The 23,889-nt window shown below is 32.8% G+C and overlaps 1 protein-coding gene across 2 annotated transcripts; it reads left to right on the top strand.

The window, feature by feature from the left end:
* The first annotated feature begins 3,824 nt into the window (after positions 1 to 3,824).
* LOC136990142 (G-protein coupled receptor dmsr-1-like) lies at positions 3,825 to 21,882 on the top strand. Of its 2 annotated transcripts, none has more exons than XM_067288518.1 (2): positions 3,825 to 3,879; positions 19,967 to 21,882. In XM_067288518.1, the coding sequence occupies exon 2, from the start codon at positions 20,022 to 20,024 to the stop codon at positions 21,093 to 21,095; it is 1,074 nt and encodes a 357-aa protein (XP_067144619.1). In that variant the 5' UTR covers positions 3,825 to 3,879; positions 19,967 to 20,021; the 3' UTR covers positions 21,096 to 21,882. The 2 variants fall into 2 exon arrangements, with proteins under 2 accessions (XP_067144619.1, XP_067144625.1); XM_067288524.1 differs by lacking the exon at positions 3,825 to 3,879 and adding an exon at positions 15,521 to 15,558.
* Positions 21,883 to 23,889: the final 2,007 nt, after the last annotated feature.

Raw genomic sequence — 23,889 nt, 5'->3', positions numbered from 1 at the left:
TTATAAAGAGATTCCGTCTCCGTGTGGTCTTTTGTTAACAGTATTTTAGTATCGCTTAAAAGTTTCCATTGAAGTTATTACTTTAATAACGCACATTAAAGTAATACTTTTGAGCGAATGTCATTCGTACTTTCGATAAGTACTGTACAGTACAGTCTAATTTAGCACGGTTATTATTGTGCGCTGCTTCGATCGTGACAATTGAACAAATAGATGTGGTTAAAGTAACGTCAAAGATGTGAAAGATTGCGTGTTGAGAGCATTTAATTAGAAAAAAAAATCATTTATATTAAAAAGTTCTTAAATACATCCTTAAACACTTTACAGTTTGTCAAATAAGTAAAAAACAATAGAACTTTTAAAGTAAATAAGACGACACGATTATAAACAAAAGAATTTTTCAAGTGGTCTGGTTCTTGCACAGATGTTGATGGTGCAGACTATAACTTCTTAATACCTGCAATTTCTTTTCTTTCCACGCTTGCATCTCGAACTGACTCAACAAATTCATTGTCTAAAGATTAAAATTTTACAAAATTTTTGCGTTCTGTTCTTCAAATTTGTGACAGAGAATCATCTTTACATTCATAAGAGCAGTCTTATTTTTCAAAATGATTGTGTAAAATATCCTACTTTCATTCTGTTTTAAGAAATAAATTACTACAAATCCATTATTTTCAGATATATCATCTTAACGAGGATGATATTTCAGATAATACATTGAGAAGCGAGTTTGTTTACATCAAATTTTAGTATTTTCTCAAAAATATTAGAAGTAAATCTCATTTTCTACTGTAACCAAACAAATTTTGAGAACTTGTATTCAAGAAATTGTATCGTCTCTCCAGAAACATCCTGCATCGTAGATGCTAGAAGGACAATTGTATCTTGTTACGAACATTTTTATAACTTTCAATCGTGGTCGAGAAGACATTTGAGACGAAAACCAATTTTTGTAGAAATGCAAACCAGGAAAAAAAAAAAAAATTCGATATTTATTATTTCCATCCTCTCTCATTATGGATAAATGATCAAAATCTCTACCGAATTTGCTGACTTTTATCCTATTTTTGTGGTTTTCTATCTGGTATTACGTAACTTTTGAATAGTCAAGTCGGATTTAATCCTCTTTTTTACGATATTCAATTCCTGGTAAAATTTAATAATAAAATTTTTAAGCTTTCAATTTTGTTAAGTAACTTTCAAATATTGCTTATTTTTCGTTTTAAAAGGAAAGTTTCGTAGAAAAAGACGTGTTCGTTTTATCAGATTGTGCCTACGTTTACTTCGATTTGAAGCCCTTTTTATACTTTCTGATAAGAATGACTTCAATATTGACGAAACAAATGTGTCTGTGGAGAAATAAGGTATTTAAAAATTCTCAACTATGAATTTGAATGTCTTAACGATGATTGTTAGAAGTCTGAGTATCTTAATAGTGATTGGTTAGAAGTCTGAATGACTTCTAACCAATCACTATTATTAGTCAATGATTAGTCAATCAAATAATTTTTATATAAGAAACAATATTTTTTCGGCAAATATTGAAAATTTGACATGTATACCTTTATCAGCATATATTTTTTATTTATTTTTATTTTTTACGTTCCTTATCGTTTACTTTCAGTAAGATTATTAGATATATTGTACAGTACTGTACTTTATTTATTACTATAGCGATCTTAGCATAAATTTAAGCAAGTTTATTAGTTTGTTTATTGTCCTTCGTATCTTTCTTTCAATCAGATAATATCGAAAAAATAAGTGCCAACTACATTATTGTATCAACTTTAATGAACGTATTTCTCTGTCGAATAGCAGTTCTTACAGAATTATCTCAGTTCCTTTCTTCCATTGTATAGATGAGCTCTGCCAGAGAAAACCAAGAAAAGAATTAACTAAAATGTGAAGTAAAGAATTAAAGAGAAATTTCCTTAAATTTATTTTTCGTCTCCGCTGTTTTGCAGTCACGTAATTGGAACTTTACCATTCCCCCGTGATATGCGTATCAGTAATACGTAGTATCAGCTATGATTTTGGTATAAATTGTTAGGAAGAAAGTCACGATACATCTATTCATTAGGAATTAATGAATTGTATTAATATTTATAATTTTCGGTTTTGACGTTGTTCATTTTGGCCATTCATTCCTAGAGAAGCGATGAAATTAATTTAATTAACGTGCCACAAAATTAAATGAATATTTTATTATTTTTATTAGAAACGAGATTGCTCGCACTATATACATTTTTAATACTCATTTTTCCTTTTGTTATCATCAGAAAAATGTACAGAAAATTGCTGGGTATTGAGAATAAACGTAATAAGTACGGCATATAAATATTCCCACCCTTTAATTATCTATAATTATTAAACTAAAACATTTTTTAAGAAACGTTGTCCTTCAAAGTAAGTAAAGTCTTTTAAAATAATTATTAATAACTTTTTAAAAATTTAGTCACGGCATTTTTAATGTTGAAGTTTGTCGTATGTACTAAAATTAAGTTAAGTTAATTAAAGCATTGTTTAATAATATAAAAAACAATAAGTATTGCAGGATATAAGGGCTTAAAAAATCTAAAAGTTCAAAAAAAATATATATATATATTTATTTACATGCTTTTAAAGGACGTAGAATAGAGAAAACAAAACTATACTGTCTGAAAGTTTATTATAAATAAGATTTTTACTGTATAAGATGTATTTTCTTTATCGTTTTTAAACAAACTAGTTGTATTGAGCAGTGGTTCAATTGAACGAGATGGAGTCGTACCGATTACGATGTTGTTAGATGCGACGAAGAGGAAGAAAGAAGTGTGGTTACGGAGGATGCTCGAGATAAGTTACTTACAAACGGGAGAACGGGGAGAAGACGTCGAGATTCAATATCGAAGTTGGTGGAGAATGACAGCCGATGCGTGCAATCGAAGTAACTCGCTCCATTTATCGAGGATTGATCGCGATCGAGGTCGAAGAGAGTCTCGAGAGTCGAAGAAATAGTGACGTTGCCTGGAGGAAGGAAGAGTGGTCACGTCTTCTTAAAGATCATAGAATCGTACGCTACACCACGTGTTTTTTTCATCTCTATCCTGTTTCCGTCGACAGAAACGACCGTCTTCGGAGCATCTTAGAGAACACGAGAGGCGCAAACAACGAGAAACAAATTCGACGCTTAACTTTAAGTCGTAAGGCACCTTCGAGTCTGCGGTCTGTTAGTTTATCTGGCAATTTAGTCGAGGGAGAGATATAAAAATTCAATAAAATATCTAAATTTAGAGATAAAATGTCGTCGGTTCTTAGTACCTTCATTCTTTTCGATTAATGTTACGCTCCGTTCGAGAAAATTTTATGGTGAGCGATTAAAGTAATGCGGCAATTTAAGAAAATTAAATTTCTCAGCAGATCATTTTGTTAGGAAGCGAAAAGATCGTCGAATATATTTCCAGATACCAAATAGTTTAACAAATTCGATTAACGAAATTCCACATTCTAAACTAAAAAATCCATTAACAATTTACGGAATTCCTATAACAGAAACCAAATCTTGGTGCTCTCGTTAAAAGTCGAAGAGATTTATGGAATCGATGACGATTCTCTTTCTGCAATTGAATATTTCTCTCTAGTATAATGTAAAGAGCGTGGTAAAAGGCAAACGAGGATTTTCTTCCTGTTGCATAAATCGAAATCAAGAAGTTAAAGTACTGTACAAAAGAGACGATTTCTGGTCGGTAAGTTGCACTTCCCGCTACGAAATCGATCGGGAGTAGACACGCGGGATCGTCACGCGCACCGTAACCAGTACACATGCGTGACGGAGACGAACCCGTTTGGCTCACAACGGATGGCTAAGACCGACAAAGTGCCACGCTTCTCTATCAGGTTGGTGAATTACACTTTGTTACTGTATTTACCTTTAAATTAATTACTATTTTGATTGCTCGTAAACGTTTTTGTTACGTGAGAAGTTTTCAAATCTTTCTTTATTTTCCATTGGTAAATGATGATTTTCTTATTTTTCTACTACGTAACTTATACGTGTTTGCACCTTCTCAGCAAGTAGTTCGAGTGATAATGCGTAAAAGCCAAACCTCTTTGCAGTTCTTTGATTTAAAAATACATTTTGTTTTTGAAAAAATTGGGATAAAATCTAGAAAACTCTTAATAGAAAATAAATAAATTTCGTCTCTTGAATTTCTCTCTCTGCTTGATTTTATTAAAGTATCTGTAACTGGGTTAACTTCGTTGTAATTCCGTTTTTTATCGGAGTCTATGGAATGTGATTACGCTCTAATAATCTTAATATAGTTAGAATTTCTCTTTGGGGTGTTCTATTTTCGAGTATCATTCGAATTCTCTTCAATAAATTTATTAAATTTAGTTTTCTCTTACTTTGGTTCGATTACCGACTCGTGTAAGAATTCGATTCTTTTTACTAAATTAATGCATCGAATGGAAGTTGTGACAAAGTCAAGACACACGAGTCTTAATTTTTCTGGCTGCAGAAGTGAAATTTATATACCAGAAAAGAATTAATTCACAAAAATTCCAAAACAAAATTATTATTTTCGATCGAAACTTGAAGTTTATTGCAATGAATTTTCTAAGAATATTTCCTCCTCTCTCTCTATAAATCTTTTTTGGACCATAAAACTGTTGCACAGAATCGATTTTATATTTTTGAAGAAACTTTTTGTTCAAGAAAAGATAAGTTTAAGGAGCGTAAAACCTCGCATTATCCATTCGATGTGTATGTTAAAGAGCACTTTTTCCAGGTAAGTGAAGCATTTTTGCAACCGAATTTTTAAAAATTTCTTGAAAAATTCATGAAAACTGAGGTAATTGAGCTGAAAATTTGAATAAAACATTCACTAAAGGGAATGAAGATAATTCCGAATCCTCCCGTTCAAGTCTCGTTTTCTTATTTTTGGAGATTTAGTTTCTATCCGATTTCGGAAAAGATTTACGAAATTGCTTCTTGGTAAAACGTCTTTAATTCGAGAGAAATGACAAGCGAAGATATCTTCAAGGAAGAATTAAAGGAAAAATATACAAATAACTGTTATATTTTCTTAATTTTATACGGAAAAATGCAGACGAGTAAAGGCTTTTTTCGCATGAAGAGAGACTAAATATGATAATAGAAAGAAGAATTGAATTGGAAATGAGAAAATAATCGAATGAGAAATAGAAAGACGAGAGATTTCTTCATTAAAACAATGCTTTCAGCCTTGCAGTTTTCTCCACGTACTGTACAGTACTTTATGACTGAGGATGCCATTTCGAAGTGCGAGAGAAGAGATTGCAGCTATTTGAAATATGATGTTGTAGAGCACCCCTTCGAGTTTCCTTCTCGAACAGAACAAACATCTGGACGAGATGGAGATAAAGAAATAAATTTTAGAAAGGAAATATATAGGTTTTTTCTTGGCAATTTTATCAAAATATATTATTTTGTTGGTTCGAAAATTGATTTATTTTTAAAACTGTCTCAGAGAAAAAAAGGACATGTAATATATATATATATAATTTTGCTAGTTTATATCTATTGACAGAAATGATTGATAGGAATAAATCATAGATAATCACGAAAAACATGGTAATTGTAAAAGTGATATTTTCGTGAAATGCGATACATTTCTTTCCCCTTCTTGAGCATTTTTCCCCTCTTCTTTCGAAAGTTTACATTAATTATAAAAAAAAATATTTCTAAACCTTAAAGAAGACACATTAATCAGGAATTTATTATTAAAATTAAACAGTAACTAGTTAGTTTATTATTAAAATAGTTTATTACTAAATTTAAATAAACTACAAAAAGTAATTGGCCTTATAAAGAGGGATAGACAATACTCGGTGCAGCTGCTAGTGGCAAACACGAGAAGATGAAGATTAATAACTGAATTTATTAGAATTAATTAGTGGGAAGCAAATGCATAAATGAACGTATCTGAAGTAATGTGGGAATTAGGAGTTTACACTAGATATTTGCATGTCATCTAATGTTAAGAGGATGAGGAGTAGCAAGAGCCAGAGTAGAAAATCTTTGATTGGCTATGTAAAGCCTTTTGTGGAAATGAAAGCGTAATATATACAACATATGAGCAAAATTAGGTATTTTTATAATAAGAACAAATAAAAATTCGGGAATAATGCATCTACTGATGAAGGTAATAACTTGTATATGAATATTTGATTATTGATCTTTCTGTATTTGATGAAAAGAACAATTTTATAGAATATTTTCTAACGTATAATTAAATCACCGCAGTTTTAACTAATTAAGATAGCTGACAAGCAAACAAAATCCATTTAAAATTACATGACAGCTCTCAAAAGTCTGTTTTCTTACTTTTTTCTAGATTAAATTATACTTTTTCTGTATAATTGTTGCTGTTTATCTTTAATTCTTGAAGAGAGTTTCTGATGCTTCGTTTAATATTAATGTTTTCATCCACATCTTCCAAATATTAGACATGGCTAAGTTTATCGAAAATATTAAAATTTATACTTTTCCAAAAATGTCGAAACTTTCGCAGATGTTGCAAACTCATAAAAACTGCTTTCTGTAGCCTGTAAAAATTGTTCCATACCCTTTCTTACGCTCTAGAACGTATCAAGAGTGCACTTATTTTATCCGCATCAGCTTCTGGAATAGTAAAAGATGGCAAATGGATCGAAAATATTACTCTTTACTATTCTAAAATGCTATAAATTATCGAAGTAAAGGAATAAAATGACTAAACGAAGTTAAATCCTTAAATAAGATAACGAAGACGATAATTACGAAGATGTATGTTAACTAGAAAAAGTAACATTTATCCAAAGAGTTAAAAGGAATATACTTATTTTGACGTTAAATTACGTCCTAAATTCTTACTCGATGTAATACTTAATTAACGAAAATATAGAGCTTAATTACTCAAAGGATTCCGATAGAGAAGTATCTTAGAGTAATTCATTATCCAAGAGAAAATCCCTTTTATCTCCAAAGTTAAATGGATTTTGTAAATGAAAGGATTTCTGATTTTGTTATCTCCTTTTTTAGTTAAAATCGCTCATCCTTCCAGAAAATCAAACTCTTTCGGAGTAATTGAAGTCAAATTTGCCCTTTATTAGCGTTGTACTAGAATTCGATCCATTCATTTCCAACATCACTAAGTACCTTCATAATGAAATTCTTCTTCCTGTAATCTACGTCTTATAACACGATAAAATGACCCTTTTTATAGTTTATCTCGTTAAAGATTAAGATCGGAGGTAAAAAAACCTTTATTATGATAAGCCGTTTGTTGTTTTCACAATATAGATAGGGTGAGATGTTTGGAAACTACCCATTGATTTCCTGTAACGAGAAATACACCAGTGACTTTTCGGGGGTGTTAATGATGTACAGTACCCATCTATATAACTTGACGTAGCTAATGTGGGACTTATGGAAGTCCATTCTGTCAAAATGACGATGTCGACTCGTACGTCACACGGGATTTTTCTCGGCCACTGTGACGTCGAAATTAACTCAGAAATGTCATCTTACGGGAACACAAAAGCTACTACGTATTAAAGATGATAACATTCGATAGGATGTTTTATGAATGCCGAAAACGACCCATAATGAATGTGGAAGATGCTGGAAATCTCAACGACAATTGATGCGATTTGGAAATTTATCTTCACTATTCGTCTTTTTAAAATTACACCTCAGCTATTTAATAAACAGGAAATTCTACACGGAGTTTACATTTTCTAAATTAATGCTGACATAAATTTAAACGCTCGTTAACAGTTTAACCGAGTATAAAACAGCTCGGCATAGAGTTAACTTATAAAATTACGAGACGTAACCATTGTCTAGAAAAAAAAGACACTCCGAAGAGTCAAAATATCTTCGAGATAATCGAATATCCAATATAATTTTTCATAAAATTTAAGAAGAGTCAACAAAACTTTGATTAATTTCATGCTTCAAAATCAATTTAGTTTATCGTGATAATAAATTTTACGAGATTTATGCTGGAAAGTAGAAGTCTCCGGGGGTGGAAGATGCATCAACTCCACACAGAGAATACGTTAAAGCACTTTTATTGGATTAAATTTAATATGGAAAATGTAGCCGAAGAAATTTAATGAAATTTTCTTATTAACTTTTTTTTTTATTTGCGTCACACAAAGGGCTCTTGTTACGCCTCGAGTCGTGACGATAATGGTTTTTAATGTCTACGGAAATCGAGAATTACTTCGGTTTTCTCCTTCTCCCGTCCTTTAAATGAGTAGAAACTGTTTAGGACGGTCCTCATTCATCCTTATTGTTTGTATTCATTTACGTGGATAAACAATTGTTTCCCCTGTTTACAAGAAAAATCTGTTTGATGTGTTTCGATCGCGGCTTCCAAATTTCTATTTCCTTCTCGATAGCTTCTCTTCCTTTAGTTTCATCGATCGAACTAAACGAAGCCAATTTTGTTACACTTTACTATTTTACGTCCTTCGAGACTTAAATCAAAGTTATTAATTTACTCTTCCTCTTTTGTCTCCAATGTGCATAAAGTACAGTACATCAAATTGATACTTGTTAATTGATTTTCTTGACAGGTTTTCTGTACTTGTAGCTTACATTGTAAAATCTGATTAAGCAGTTAATGAATTTTAATAAAGGAAAACGTTCCTCATCCTATTATTGATTTAAAATCTTTAAATGTATTCGTTAACCGCAACGTGACGTTATTAACTTCAATCCCTTGCTTTACTTATATCATCATTCTGTTACAGATGAAGGGTTTTAATATTTCCACAAATTTTATTGGACGATTTTTAAAATATAGCACGTTTATTAGCTTTTTTTAAAGTTGTACTGTACTTCCAAAAACATTCGTGGAAACCCATTACAATATGGGAACGATAAAAATCCATTAAACGATTGGAATTTGCGTGAGAGGCGTGACGAAGCGTGGAACGTCGAGTGGAAATGTTCTTTCGTTAGTTTTCTTCACACTTCGATGCTCTGCATTTTGCGTAGGTGTGACTGCAGCAGTCAAATTGTCGTTCAAAGCACTACTAATGGAGCTATTTTGCTGCAATAAAGATGAAATAAAACTGAAGAAGAATGCCAGTTCTCGTCTCTTATTATTTTCTATAAAATAGGGGGAAAAAAGGTGTAGATCATAGAGCACTCTTCTTTATACTGTTCTATAGATAATGGAGTAGCATCCGATAGTTAAGCTTCTTCCTTACCTTCTTATCTACCTTTTATCTTTTGTTAGATAGGATATAACTGATAAATTTATAATATACAGCATCCATTTTTTACTACAGAAACTCTGTCTTTACAATGAAAAATCAATGATAGAGAAATATCTAAAAGGAATTAAATGGTGTTTTCAAGAGATTTTATGAAATCATCGGAAATCCTCGAAGAGATTAAGAAGCGTGGGATTTCTGTGGTAAAAATAAAAAAGTGCCGAAATTTTGTCATTTTATCCAATTTTAAGGGGTGTTTTTAGAAGCCAACATTTTCAATAAAGATACGATGAAAACTTTCATAGAATCGAGAGATTTTAGTGAAAATAAATGCGAGATTTTCAAAGAAAAAATGCATTTTGTTTACGTAATAACATCTTATGTTTAGATGCATAAAAATGAAAGAGAACGTCTACTTAAATCACTGATTTAATTCTAAAAGGCAAATTTTTGAGTAAGTAAAGAAAAGAATATTACAAAGAGGGGTTTTTCTAGTTACGTTACAAGTTACATCAATCAAAATTTTATATAATACAAAGAAAATCGAGTTTCCTCCATTCGATTCTTCCACGGTCGATAAGTGTTCTCGTCAATCGAATCGACCCAAAAATATTCTTTTTCGAGGTAGATACGAGCCTCCAACCAACACAAATACTTTATTCTAATATCAATTTATGTAAGTGAGTCGATCATCGATAGGAACTTGTGTTTAATTTAAATTGGATAGCAAATTCCTTTCCTCTCTTGGCTCGTAAAAGCGTTGTCTGTCGATAAATGAAGTGAAATCTTAATACTTATTTGTCATTTCCTCTGGATGATCTCGAAAATCTTTCTTTGCCATCAGTCATTCTTTGATGTACTGTACAAAACTTATTGACTGATTAAATGATTAATAGCTCTATCTATTTAATAATTTATCTAAAGTTAACCTTCAAAAAAATATTTATTTATCTCTCTGAAAGTTGTTTTCCGTCTTCTTCTTTTTCATTCGCTACATACATCAGATTCTTTAAATTTTTAATCTACTCCTGAATTCCTTCAATTAATCATTTATGTCCTTTCTCCTTACGGATTTAAACAGGTAAACTATACTTTTTTGTACTTCTTTTGTTCGTAAAATTTTCGATTATTCAATTTTTTTAAGCTTTTTACATCATTTGTTACACGATTATAAAGAAGAAACTAACTTTTATTTCGTGGATAATACATTAAATCTTCTTTTCTTTTGGAATTCTTCGAACTCTAATTGTTGTAGATAAAAATGAGATGTAGACTACTATAATCATTAATATAGACAAAGAACTAACTCCTAATATCCATAATAATAAAGCAAGTATTAAAATTACCAAAAGTAAAAGTGGATCGCATATATATTCCTTATAGATGATGGAGCAGCATCCGACAGTTAAGTTCCCTCCTAATTTGCCTTTCATTTTCTATTAAAAAGAATATAATTGCTATTAGATTAATAAAAAAAATGACTTGTCAGTCTCCTTCAATTAAGTGTGTGATGATCTTCCAGCCTCTTAAATCACTTTACAACATCCGACAATATGCATATTTATATTTTACTTGGAGAAAACAATGAAGTTTTCATCATCTAAACGAATAAGATGACATATCTCTTCAAAGCCACCGAAATAAATCTTTTCACATCATTTACGTTATTGTTTTCATCACTGGGTGACAAAAGTCTCTTCGTGTAATGTTAAATCTTCAAAATTGTATTCTCTAAGCTATTTAAAACAGTTTATGACTCCTTTTGGAATTATAAAATGAAAGAAAAACTCTCACTTTACTGTTAAGTTAATACGAGTTTGTCTAACTTAACAGTAAAGTGAGTAAACAATAAAGTTTTGTAAGTATTTAAGAAGACTTACGATGGAGAAGAATGGATAATGACTCATTTAAATTCGAGATAAACCAGAATCTTCTTCACTCATCACCTGAGATGATCTCATTATCGTAAATTTTTCTGGAAATTCTGAATAGAGATAATGACTCTTATATGAAATTACTACCTTAGTGACGTGCTAATCTTCCTTGTATACGTCACAAACCACTCGACACGATGGTAATCGCTGCAGATAGCCTATAAAGTATCATTCATCTTCTCATCTCTTCAAAAAAACTGGAGAATCGTGAAAAGAAGAGCGTGTCACGTAACTCTCAATATCTCCGAAGTGACGGAAAATTATTGGTGTGACGTAGGGAGCCGTTAATTGTTTGCAAATTAGATTTTAAAGGGGAGACAATTTACCGCTTTGTCATCCTTTAACGTTTAATTAGACAAAGTTAAAGTGCCTCCTCCGCAATATTATTGACTTAATGATAAAGTTAGTAGGGTGGAAATTCTATAATCAACCTATCGAAGCGATTACGAAAGAGCAAATTTCGATAAGAAGAATTTTTCTTGGCGTTTCCGAAATTCACCTTTTATCTAGAACATCTGGCAATCACCGAATGGCTTTTTTACTTGATACAAGAAATAAACAATAGAGTTTTGTTTAGAAAGTCTTTATAGAAATAATCTTTTACAATAAATAAACGATCTCGACACGAATTAGTCACGTCTATCGAGCCTAAACCCGCATTATAATAAGAATTCTTGTTAATTTTTAAATAATAAGTTTGTCTTCTCCTTTAAGAAATTATTGGGCCGTACTTCTGAAAAGAAGTGACACAGCTCTAACTTCTCTTGTTTTGGAGAGTCTCAGGCCGACTTTTTAACGTTAAGACGTGTATTAAGTCGTATTTCTTGGCGTGGGATGTTGCAGAATCTGTCCTTTTTGTCGTCGTCTAGTGGGGTGAAGTGGCTCGATCGATGTTTCGCCGATGTAGACTCAAAGAAGACTTACATCAACTAGAACTCTTGGTGGAAGCATCGATCCGACATTTACAACTCATTTACAAAGGATTTATGAGAGGCGCACCCGCAACAATTCACAAAAGTGCAAGCTTTGAAACTCGTATTTACGTAAAAATAATAATAATTTGAATGCTTCGGGACGTATTTTCGTCATTTATTTCTCGGAAATAATTGTAAAAACTCTAATTAAACGTGTAGATAGATGGGGAAGTTTAATTAGTATAATTCAATCTGGCTATTGAAAGATGCACACCGAGAATTCTAAAGTATTAGGCAAATAAACTTTCGCCTGTCGTTTGATGTGCTGATAAATTAATGCAGATAGATCAACATAGACAGATGGTAAGCATTGTAAACTTTATGGCGGAGGTATCGTACAACTCGCCATTCTTCTCGTTTATTCGCCAAAGTCTAGATTTTACGACATCCCCACCTTATAATTTACGACGGTAACGTGATTTACCCTCCCTTTTTCCCGTAACAGAAGGAAAAGAATGACCTTTCGAACAATTCTCGTTGGATATACATGGGAATATTAAAGGAGGATGAGATAATCAAACTCTCCTAGTATATTTGCTGCATGTTTTTCGTGTCTCAAACGAAAGTAGAACGGTCATTTTGAAGCGATAACTGTCAAAGAAACGTGTTTAATTGTGTTTTTTGAAAATAAGAAACGTTAATCCGATTTTTCCAAACCGCTTGTTTTGGCAGAACCGCAACTTTATGTACCAGTCGCACATATCGATCGACCTCTAAGTTGGAAAGGAGGGCGGAGGGCGATTGAAATATTAATTCTTTTTTTCTACTTATCGATTCTTACACTTCCCTTAAACGGGTGTTTAAGAAGGTAATATAATTCTTACGTTAGTTGGTAACCGATAAAAACGTTTCTAACAACAGATCTCGCATCACGTAGAGGGTGAAAAAGTCAATTTTATACCCCTAGAACGGTGTGAAAGTTAATCTCTTCGTATATTTTAGATAGAGAGAAGATGCTAAAACTGAAATTGGTAAAGTTTTAGTCATTCGCAAGATAGGAAATGGATAATTTACTAATTTCTATTCAGAAAGTGATAGGCGAGGATCGACTCTCGACATTAAAATTCTGTAACAGGATAAAGAGGCAACGATCAGATGGAGGAGATTCTTAATTAATAAGAAAAATGGTGTAATGAATAGAGAAAGGAGGACGAGATTCGGTTTTTCTGCCTGGGAGTTTCCTGGATTTTCCAGATGTAAATGAAAAAGGTGCAAGATTATTGTTGTTCGACTTTGATGAGGAAGAAGCGAATTTATAAAAAGATATTCGCTTCTTTATTAAAGATAGAGACATAGAGATGATATCTTTTGTGTTCTTCTCTATTCCTTCCGGCATCTGTAATAAGTTTAGAAGTAAATAAGATTGAAAGCTTGTATTAAATGTTTTCTAGAAAAATTCGAAAGAAACTGGATTAAAGTCGGAATCGATGGAATTTTTGAAAAGATTAAATCTAAGAAAAGATTGAAATTTTTATTTATTTTTTTATCGATGTAGAAAATGATTGAAAAATAATAATATTGTGATTAAAAATTCGTTCTTCTCCCGATTCAGTAACCAAGAAGAAAAGGATCTTCAATGTACTGTACAGTACCATTTCGTGTTAACATCTCTTCGCCAGTTTATCTTCGCTTCTCATTACTTCTATATTCGGGAGGGTTAGTACAATAGAAACAATTCAAATGCATAAATTCCTCAATAAAAAGAAAAAGTGTAAAAGAGAGAAAGGAAAGAATAAAAGTTAAATATTCTTCTTTCGCCTAAGGAGGATGAAGGAGATCCAACGATGTCTCGTGTTACGAGCTTAAGAATTATCATGAAAGAAACAATATTTCTTTGCCCTCTTTATATACAACTTTAGAATGATTACAACATTACATGATGGTGACAAACGTGAAGACGAGAGCTCTTTCTAATTTCTATTTTTACCCTTCCAATGACAGTTTCGTAATTCGATTCAAAAATTAAAGTTTCATCGGATTTGGCAAAGAAATATTTCGAATCGTCGGTCGAAAGGAAGCTTAAATCTGTCTGGCCGACGTGATAAAAATCCAAAATTGTGCTTAGGAAGCATTCGGAAAGGAAAGTGAAGCTAAGCTTTTTAACGTAGCAGATCAGAAAAAGGATTTTAGTAATCCTTAAGCTCCGTTTCCTTCCAGAAATAAGTAAAAATGGAGATGAGTATAAAATGCATCTTACTAAAAGAACAGAAAAGATCTACTAGAGCATTTTCCAGATTGTATTATCACCTAAGAAAATGCAATCTGGAAGAATCCCGAGTTAACTTTCCTAAGGTATCTATTCTTACAAAATGACAGACAGTTACTTTTCCTCGGATTTCGGAAGTGAACTTGTTAATTCAATAAATAAAAAAAAGGAAAAAACTATTGCATAATGCTACAGATGTCACCACGAAGTGGCCTTAATGGCCGTGACTGCGTGAGAATCGATAGTTGACGGCGTGCCTGACGGATAATAATGGAAAGAGGGAATGTCTTTGACGCGTATCTTAATGAAGCAAACGTTGGCTCTTCATCCTCTGCATCCCATCAACCAAAGAAGAACTTTTTTTTTATATAAAAACTCGCAATTAATGCTGAGTTTATCGTTTATTTCTAGAAATCGAAGAGTTGAATTTGTTAGAATTGAAAATTATTCTGTAAGAATTACAAAAGTCAGTCTTAACTTTCGTCTCGTCGATACTTTAAAGAAAACAGATTCTATTTTCTAGTTCAAATATTAATAACATCTTTCGTGCTCGAGAGTGATGTCAAAGCAAATGTCACCGCCCATAAGGGGATCAAATTCCATTAAGAAATGACATTTCGTCCAGAACTATGACAGATCTGATTCCTTTCGAGTGTTCTAAAGCGTGACGAATCGTCGTCTTCCTCTTTGGATATCTTTACACAGGCAAATAAGGATCTCTAGGGAGAAAAGTATGTACTGTACAGTACAAAACTCTCTACACATAAGGAAAATTTATATTTTATAGTTTTTCCTTAGCCGAATATACGACGTCATTTGAAATTTCTCTAAGAAAACAGCGTTAAGAAAACAATCGAACAACAAAATTTGGAACGTAACGTTGGTGTTTCCCGTGTCTTAAGTGAGAATTAAGCGAGTAACTAACTTAATTCCTTCAGAAAACAGCGTAACGATATTCACCGTCATGACTTTTGACTTTCGTTCTCCTTAAGAAATATGCCCACTTAGATCTTAGAAGAATTTGATGTTTCCAGATAAGGTAAAAAACTAAATTGGCGTCTCGCGCGTGACGTTACTCCGTCGGAATCGATAAAGAGCGTGGTGTGACGCTCGTCGGTTGTCATGCGCCACGGGTTCGGACCGTCGAAGTGCCGACGAGACGACAGATCGGACCGAGATCTCGACACCGCAACATCATCTATGGCATCAGGTGAGTTTAGTTACTTAACGCAATCGTCACGCATTACGTTACGTTTCCTGGTCAGACAAGTTCACGTATCACTCGTAACATTTATTATTTAAATTACTGACTTAAACGCTTGAAATGTTTGTTAAGAATTTCGTCTTTTGTATGCAAACTTTTCTTACATTTCGACATTACAGGTTCGAATTTCAGGCCATTTTCGTCTTTTTTTTACCCAGGAATTCCTTTTTATAGATTAACTTCAAAGACGTTGGAGGAATCAAATTTTACTTTCCCAAATCTCTACAAAGATATATATATATATTTTCAAGTTACTTCATTGGATAATGCGTAAAAAGTTCCAGCATTACGGAAGAATTTCCATTTATAATATTATTTATACCTACTTTTTGAAGCTTTTTCAAGGTTTTTCCGTCTCTCTAAATGCTTAAGAAGCCTTCGTTTTCTTTTTATATTTGAATATATAAGAAAGCAACGTTTTCTTCCCACATAACTAACGTTCTTAAGAAGGGATGAGAGGTGTTAAATTCATATAATTAGTATCATTAATCGCTTGAAAAGTAAAAAATGTGGCCTAAATCACGCTATAGAGTGTCATATTCTTCATATATTTTTTATTTTGATAACCTGTTGTAAGTATTTCCTAAATATTTCGGGTGAATGGCGCATTAATGATCCCTAATTTTGTCTAATATATTCTGTACAACACAACAGAAGACACGTTATATACCAACTTACCTGTTGTTTTATCCAAAAGATTGTACTAAATTCTATTATCGAGGGTCGAAATTGCTTAACATATAAAATACATTTTACAATACTTTCAAAAAATCTCTTTAATGGATAGAAGAGCAGCAAGATGTCGATCGAATCGAATCTTTTTAGAAAAATGTTTCCTGTTTTAATTATTTTCGCCATAAAAGAGCATTTTTCACTGTAATTAATTAAATTTCTAATCCTTCCTTTCAAATAATGTTAGAGTATCGGACTGCAATTAACGAATATTAGTTTTAGCTGATTTAAGTTTAATCCCTGTTTACACTTTCGGTTTCTACGTTTATAATAAAAGAAATTTTTCAAAAAAAGAAAAAAAAATTCTTTTTAAAACTTGTAATTTTTTAGAATGACGTTGCTCAGAAACAAAATCAAAAATATACTGGAAAATTTATGCGGAAAATCGACTCATTTCTTCTTTATTGGTTTCTGTTGTGTTTTCGGAAAACATAAAAAAGTGATGCGGAGAAGAGGACGATATCTCGTCTTTTCTCCGCTGCCTTTATGGCTCCTTATTGTTTTCCATTTAGGAGTCGATCCGAAAAACCATTTCCTATGTAAAATATGCGGGATGGTCAGAAAATATTCGCTGGAAAACGACAGAAATGTTGGTCTTCTCCCCTTCTACAAAGTAAGATGAATAAGTCGACATATGTATTTTTTGACAGTAAATGCAGCTACCGGATAAATTTCATAGTAAAAGTTTAGGAGAATTTATTTACTTAAAAATGATGATAGTTCCGAGAAAATTTACAATATTTTTGGGGTTTTTGTGTACTAAAACATGGATCTATGCAAAGGTTAAACGTTGAACTCCACAAACTTTAAAACTTTGGGGTGTTCTCGTCTGTTGATAAGAGTACGTCTGATAAAAATTTCCCCATCTTTCATACACGATTTATATGCTAATATTGGAGTCTCTTCGGACTTAACACTTTTAAATAACTTTTCATAATCTTTATTCCTCGTATTTCATCAGTAAGATAGAAGACGAGGGATAAAGAGATTTTTTCCTCTCTTCATATCGACTCCTCTCTCTTGTGAATTCTTACCATTACGAAATTTTAAGAGTATTTATTTTACAATATACAAATGCATTATGTTTCTAAATAAATGAATTTTTTATATGCGTAAAATCTGAAAAAATATAAAAACACGAGATAGATATTGATCCAGAACTTTCATTTTTGGTTAAAAAAAAAAAGAAGCACACATTTCCATAATAAGAAACGTCGTCTTGCCCCGATTCTTCTTACGGTTGTTGATTTTTTAACATATTTTATAAATATTAAAGCTCTCTTTGTGTATTTACTTTACTCTTCTTCTCCTCTAGATAAACACTAAAGCGCATAATTCCTCGTAAAAAGTCTTATAAATTAGAATATTTATTGTTATTTTCTAACAAAACTTATCTTCCAAGCGCTACATAAACGTTTCTTCTATTTATTTACAAATTTAGATTTCATTAATTATTGTTTTTTTTAATAGAAAAGCGACTTTCGCTTATTAAATTCGAGCAATTTAGCACTTCGTCCCTTCTCCAACCTGGCAGAGAATGGAAAATGAAATGCTGTTACGTCAAGCAGGAATAATTATCTCCATTAATTACAATTAGGTGACGATGACGTTTGTATTGTTACGTCTATAGAATGGTCTTCCACACGTCGAAAAGTATTAAGTGAATCTACAGACCGGAAGACAAACAAACGTTCCGTTTCTACGGATTCGCTTCGGATATTAAGTAGTTTGAACGTTAATGATCGAATAATTTGCTATTTTCATCCCGTGAATTGATGAAAGGTAATCTTCTCGAGTGATTTTCACAAAAAGTAATTGGAAAAGAGGGAAGATCGGACGGTATCCATGCGGGTCCGTGGTTTTTCCGTATTTATAGCTTGTTGCAACAGGGTGGGACTTCAGAGGAAAATGCTTTGTCTATCTCCACGTTTGATTAACCAATTATTAATTTACAATTTCTAATGAAACAAGAAAAATGTTGAGATAAACACCTTTTAACATAGGTTTTTTTTGTGTGTTTTTTCCTTCAAGCTTCGAAGCGATTTCACGTAATATCACATTCAACAGTCGAGAGGTAATCTGCAATATGGACTGCAATGATTAAAATCAAATTAGATGTGAGGATGCGGTTTCTCTCTGGCTGTTCTGTATGTAAACACGCAACCGGAAGTGCCAGAAGCGCACCACTTAATTTAAGAACACGAACCAATTGGCCGTCCATCCCGTTATTGGTTAACATCAAAAGAGTGTGGCTCATCGATTCTTCTCTCGATTTCGTTACTCCATTTTCTACATTCGATTTCCTATAACACCCTCCAACTTTTCTCGATAGTTAGACTTGTTTGTTGCTAGAAAATTGCCAATTATCTAAGTGCATCTTTGAGAAACTAGGAGATTTTATGAAGGGATTTTTGAGTTTTCAAATGAATTTCTAAAAGTGGAAAGGCGTTAATCTGTTAAAAAGTAGACGGTAACAGTTATAGAAAACGCATCTGCAAATTATTTGACGTTCGGTTTTGTTTCAAATTCAATCAGACAACTCTCCTTCGCCTAATTTGCATATCGTGTTTCCCGTTTAAGAATTTGCATTTCCATATATCTTACGATTAAAAATAAATTTCCTTTTTCGATTCGAGTATTTCTAGAAGTATTTAGATTAAAAGAATTGTTTAAATACATTTAATTTTTTCAAATAACACAATCTTAGAAGCAATTCGCAAATCTCGTGTCGTAAAAACTCGAATAAAAAGAACAATTATATCCCACAATACAGAAGGGGAGAGTTATAGATTGTCACGTAACAATTTGTCTTTCAATTTATGAATTACCCGAGCGGAAATGATGTCACAAAACCAGGGAACAAGACGAAAACGCGAAGATACGACTTCCATCGGCATTACTTCAATTAAAGATATTGCCAATAGTGCGGAGAATTCACCACGGATCGGAGTATTTATTATTCACGTAATAAATTTTTAATTCATTAAGATTCTATAAGGATTAATTGTCTAATATCACGTGACAATCTCTCAAGTATTATATAATATTTAAACTTAACTTGGCTACGTTATTCTCAATAAACCAACACCGCAAATATAACTCTTAGTGTATAGAGAGATTCGATTGAAGAAAAGACTGGAAGGATCCGAACTTAAGTCACTGGAAATTAAACACTAATTTCTTAATTAGTTTCTAAATACATATCATTGGCGTTTGGCACTCGATCTTAGATAATTATAGAGATAAAGTAACAAATTATTTAAGAATTTTAATCGTTGTCGAATACGTCATTTCTTAATTCTTTAGTTCCTTAATGGCTATTTTTCTAACCAACGACACGACGATGGAAAAGATAAAGACATCTTCCAAGGTAAATAAATTTATTTTCTGACTGTTAATTAACTGGTCGTTTATCATCAACGTCTTAAGACGACATTTCTTTAATTTGCATACGCCACTCTTTTTTATCATTTCCTGTCGGAGGTGGTAACTCGACCCGGTTTAAAAACCGTTCTATGCATAAATCAGTGTCAAGTATTAATGTATTAGCTAAGTTTGACTTAATTATTATATAAATTTAACTCTTATAAATTCACCAGAGTGTCATTTCTTGTATTTGCAGCGTCGGAAGAAGTTAAAGTCCACCAGAGTTAGCCAATCGAACCGATGTTTTCGTCATGACGTCCACCGCCAGTACCAATTTGACGGTAGTGGTCAGTTCGCAAATCGAATATTATGGCGAATATCTCGGTATCTTTCGCAACAACTACACCGCCGTTCACGGATACCTGAGTTTGATCGTCTGCGTGTTTGGCATATCAGCCAACATCCTCAACATCGTGGTACTGACCAGGAAGAGCATTATATCACCCACCAACGCCATCCTGACGGGACTGGCTGTGGCGGACATGCTAGTCATGTTCTCTTACCTGCCTTTCGCCATCCACAACTACATCAGGACCGATCTGCCCAAAGCCGAGAAGTACTCGTACGGTTGGGCGGTCTTCACTCTCTTTCACGCCCACTTTACGGTGGTCTTTCACACCATCTCCATCTGGTTGACCGTCACGGTGGCCATTTGGAGGTACATGGCCGTCAGCTGTCCCGCCACCAATTTAAACTGGGGCAGCATGATCCGAGCCAAGTACGCCATAATCAGCACTTACGTCAATTGCGTAGTCTTCTGCATACCCATGTATTTGACGTTCACCGTAAGAGAAATCGAGGAAAATCGCGTACTCATTTATAACGTTGACTTTAGCGAGATCGCCAAGGAGAAGAACGGTCTCTTGCAGAAAGTCAATTTCTGGATCTTTAGCGTCTTGACCAAATTAGTACCCTGCGTGGCACTCACGGGACTGAGTTTCGGCCTCATCAGAGTCCTTTACCAAGCCGATTTGAGGAAGCAAAGACTCAAGAACAGGGTCGAAAGCGATAGAAGCTGCGATCGCACCACGAGAATGCTCTTGGTAGTTCTTCTCTTATTTCTCCTCACCGAATTCCCTTCGGGTATACTAGCTCTCTTGAGTGGCATCTTGGGAGAAAGTTTCTTCCATCAGGTGTATCTAAACTTTGGAGAAGTCATGGATATTCTGGCACTCATCAACAGCGCTATCAACTTCATCATCTACTGCTCCATGAGTCGTCAGTTCCGAGATACTTTTGCTCAGCTCTTCATGCCAAAGATTGTATCGCAATGGAAACCGTATCCCGCCGACCCCAACTCTACCCACGCCACTACTTTTGTATAAATCTCGAAAATTGCGAGATGTCGAGTAAAGAATACGTCCAAAACCTGCAACGGGTCGGCGATGCGGGATACTTGATGGGATTGTCATATATATCTCTTTCTCTCTGCCAAACGGACAGAGGTGTATCAGTGCAGCCACGTGCACTCTTATCGAAGAAGCGTACTCGTACCTGTTAACGATGTGTCTGTCCTCCTATTCGTACTAATCTTAGTGTATTAATAATATTCTAGTCGAAACGTCGCAATCTGTATTGTAGTATATATATGTAGAGGGATGTCCAGTTTATCCGAAGAAAGATGTCGTTACGGATGATGCGAATTTTTGTAATTTAGAAAGGAAGAGAAACGATTACATTTTTATAAAATAAAAAGTATATATATATAAATATATATTATTTAAGATATAAATTGAGAAATATTCGTCAAAATTCTAAGGTTATTTTTCCATTAAGATAGAAATTAAAATTAACCTCCTTAGGAACACAGGGTAAAGGGCGAGTTCGAATTGGATGACGAATCTGCCAAAGGGAATCAATCACGTCCACTCGTCGTTCTCTAATCAGAAAACGTAGAAATATTTTTATCGTATTATCGGTAACCAGAAACGATTTAAAGGCAGAAATTCCATTATAGGGAAGCTGCTTTGGGGCTCTTTTAAATTTTTTCTGGTTGCCACTTCGATGTGCAATATTGCCTCACTGTATCGCTGTCTTGTTATATTACGTGCCTAAATATCAAGAGAAATGTAGAGAATGAGAAATATAATAAAGTCTAATTGTTGTTTCTTCTTTCTTTTCTCTTATTTTAATTCTTTTCTGGATCACTGCAATAAAATATCCGTGTTTAAAATTGTCTGAAATTTACTTAAAAAGAAATATTTATTACTTTTCATTCAGCTTTTTATTAATTTGTAAAGATAAAAACTAATTACGACGTAAAACATCGATTCAGATTCTTGGTGCAATTCATCTGCTAAATACAAAATGGTGACAGAAATAAATAGAATTAATTAAGACGACATAATTAATGTAGTTAAGCACAGCATCAAAATTAATTAAAGCGTGTTTACTCTTCAAAATCGAATTAAAATGCATTTCAAAAATCGATTCCGTCTAAGAAAATTTACTCAATTCAAACCACAGATTTTGGTTTTGCATTTCAGCAAAAACAAGACGTTTTGGAATACCAAAAATAGGATTAGAAGATCGTTTCTAGAGTTTATCTTCTTGTCTGACTTGTCTTCATCCTTGAGTACTGGACATTTAACAAAAACGAGAAGGAAGGAGTCACCCTCATCGCTTCATTTCTACGTTAAATAATTAAATGACAGAAATACCTCGGGCTCCAATTAATTGACAAAATGTGTGTCTGGTTGATAAGCTAATTGTACACCCACTTTTAAAATATAACTAATAAATTATCCGAGCAATTTTAGAAAGCAATTTTCGCTGGAAAGTTAATTAACTCGTCGAGTTTCGACATAATTTTATCGTTTTCTTTTTTCTCCAACATCACCATCTCGTCCCTGTTCTTCGAAATTCCAAGAATGTCATTTCCTTGTTTGCAAAAAAAAAAAAAAAAAATGCAAAAATTTCGTCTCGTTAACCTAATTGCATTGCTAAAAGTCAAAAATTTTCAAGATATTCCATAAAAAAGTAATTGGTTTAGTTGTATTGCATGTAACTATTTACGTGTTTTGTACTTTATAACCACTCTAGATTCGATACCTGCTGCTTATATATAACAGACGTTACTTATAAAGATTACGACCTCGCCACGTGATACCATATTTTATACTGTTAGTGATACTCCCGATGGAGACTTAGTATCTCGCACACCTCTATTTGTCTTCGAGTAAATCGTCACGGAAGTAAACTAATTGATAAATTGAAAAAAACTGAAAAAGTGGATGATGATAAGTGATGAGAAAGACGTAAGATTAATATTTGAGATTGGTATTTTTGTCCGATGTTTTGTGTCATCTCCTGTCGATATCGACCCCACTTTAGTATCACACAACAGGATATCTTTCGTACGATGTTACGCCTCAATTTTTCTTTTATGATTTATGATTTCCAACAGAAAGCTGTCGTCGTAGAAACGAAATTCCTGTCGATCTTTCTGAGTTATAAATCGAATTTAGCATTTCCCATAGAAAATCGTATAATGTATTGTACCATGGCAAGACTCCTAATTGGAATCACGCTACGAAGACACATTCGTCGCCTTTTTAAATGATTCATACGTGAAAATGCTATCAAAAATAAAGATAACTCAGAAAATATGTTTTCATTATCAGATTTCTCAAACAAATTAAGTATTTTACTTCATTCGACAACATAATTTTGAATTTGTCTCGTTAGACCAATCACTGTTTAGACAACCATCCTTTTTAACCAATCAGCGTTAAATATTTTTTAAAAATTTTATCTTATAGATTTAGGAGACATTTAATTAGTTTTTCTCTAATTTTTTTTTGATAAATTCATATAAAATTATATACACAATTAAATTTATAAACCTATTAAAGATATTAACACGTTCATTTATATATTTCAGTATAATTTTTCGATAGATTAGGCTATATTATAAATATTCTTTAAAAACATCAATGTTTAAAATTTTGACTTAATCTATTGATATTATATAAATAGATACAAAACTAATACTTATTTTCAACAACATATTCAGTCGATATTCTAAAAAAAATTCTACATACTCGACAATAAAGGAAATAACAGCTGGTGTATGTGAAAGAAAACAACTTCTTCACTTAATTAAATTAAATTAATTAA

The sequence above is a fragment of the Centruroides vittatus genome, unplaced genomic scaffold (genome assembly GCF_030686945.1).
Source record: "Centruroides vittatus isolate TY-2023 unplaced genomic scaffold, ASM3068694v2 contig_1309, whole genome shotgun sequence".
NCBI lineage: Eukaryota > Metazoa > Arthropoda > Arachnida > Scorpiones > Buthidae > Centruroides > Centruroides vittatus.
The sequence above is the reverse complement of the archived record's forward strand: the minus strand, read 5'-3'. Positions and strand labels throughout refer to the sequence as shown.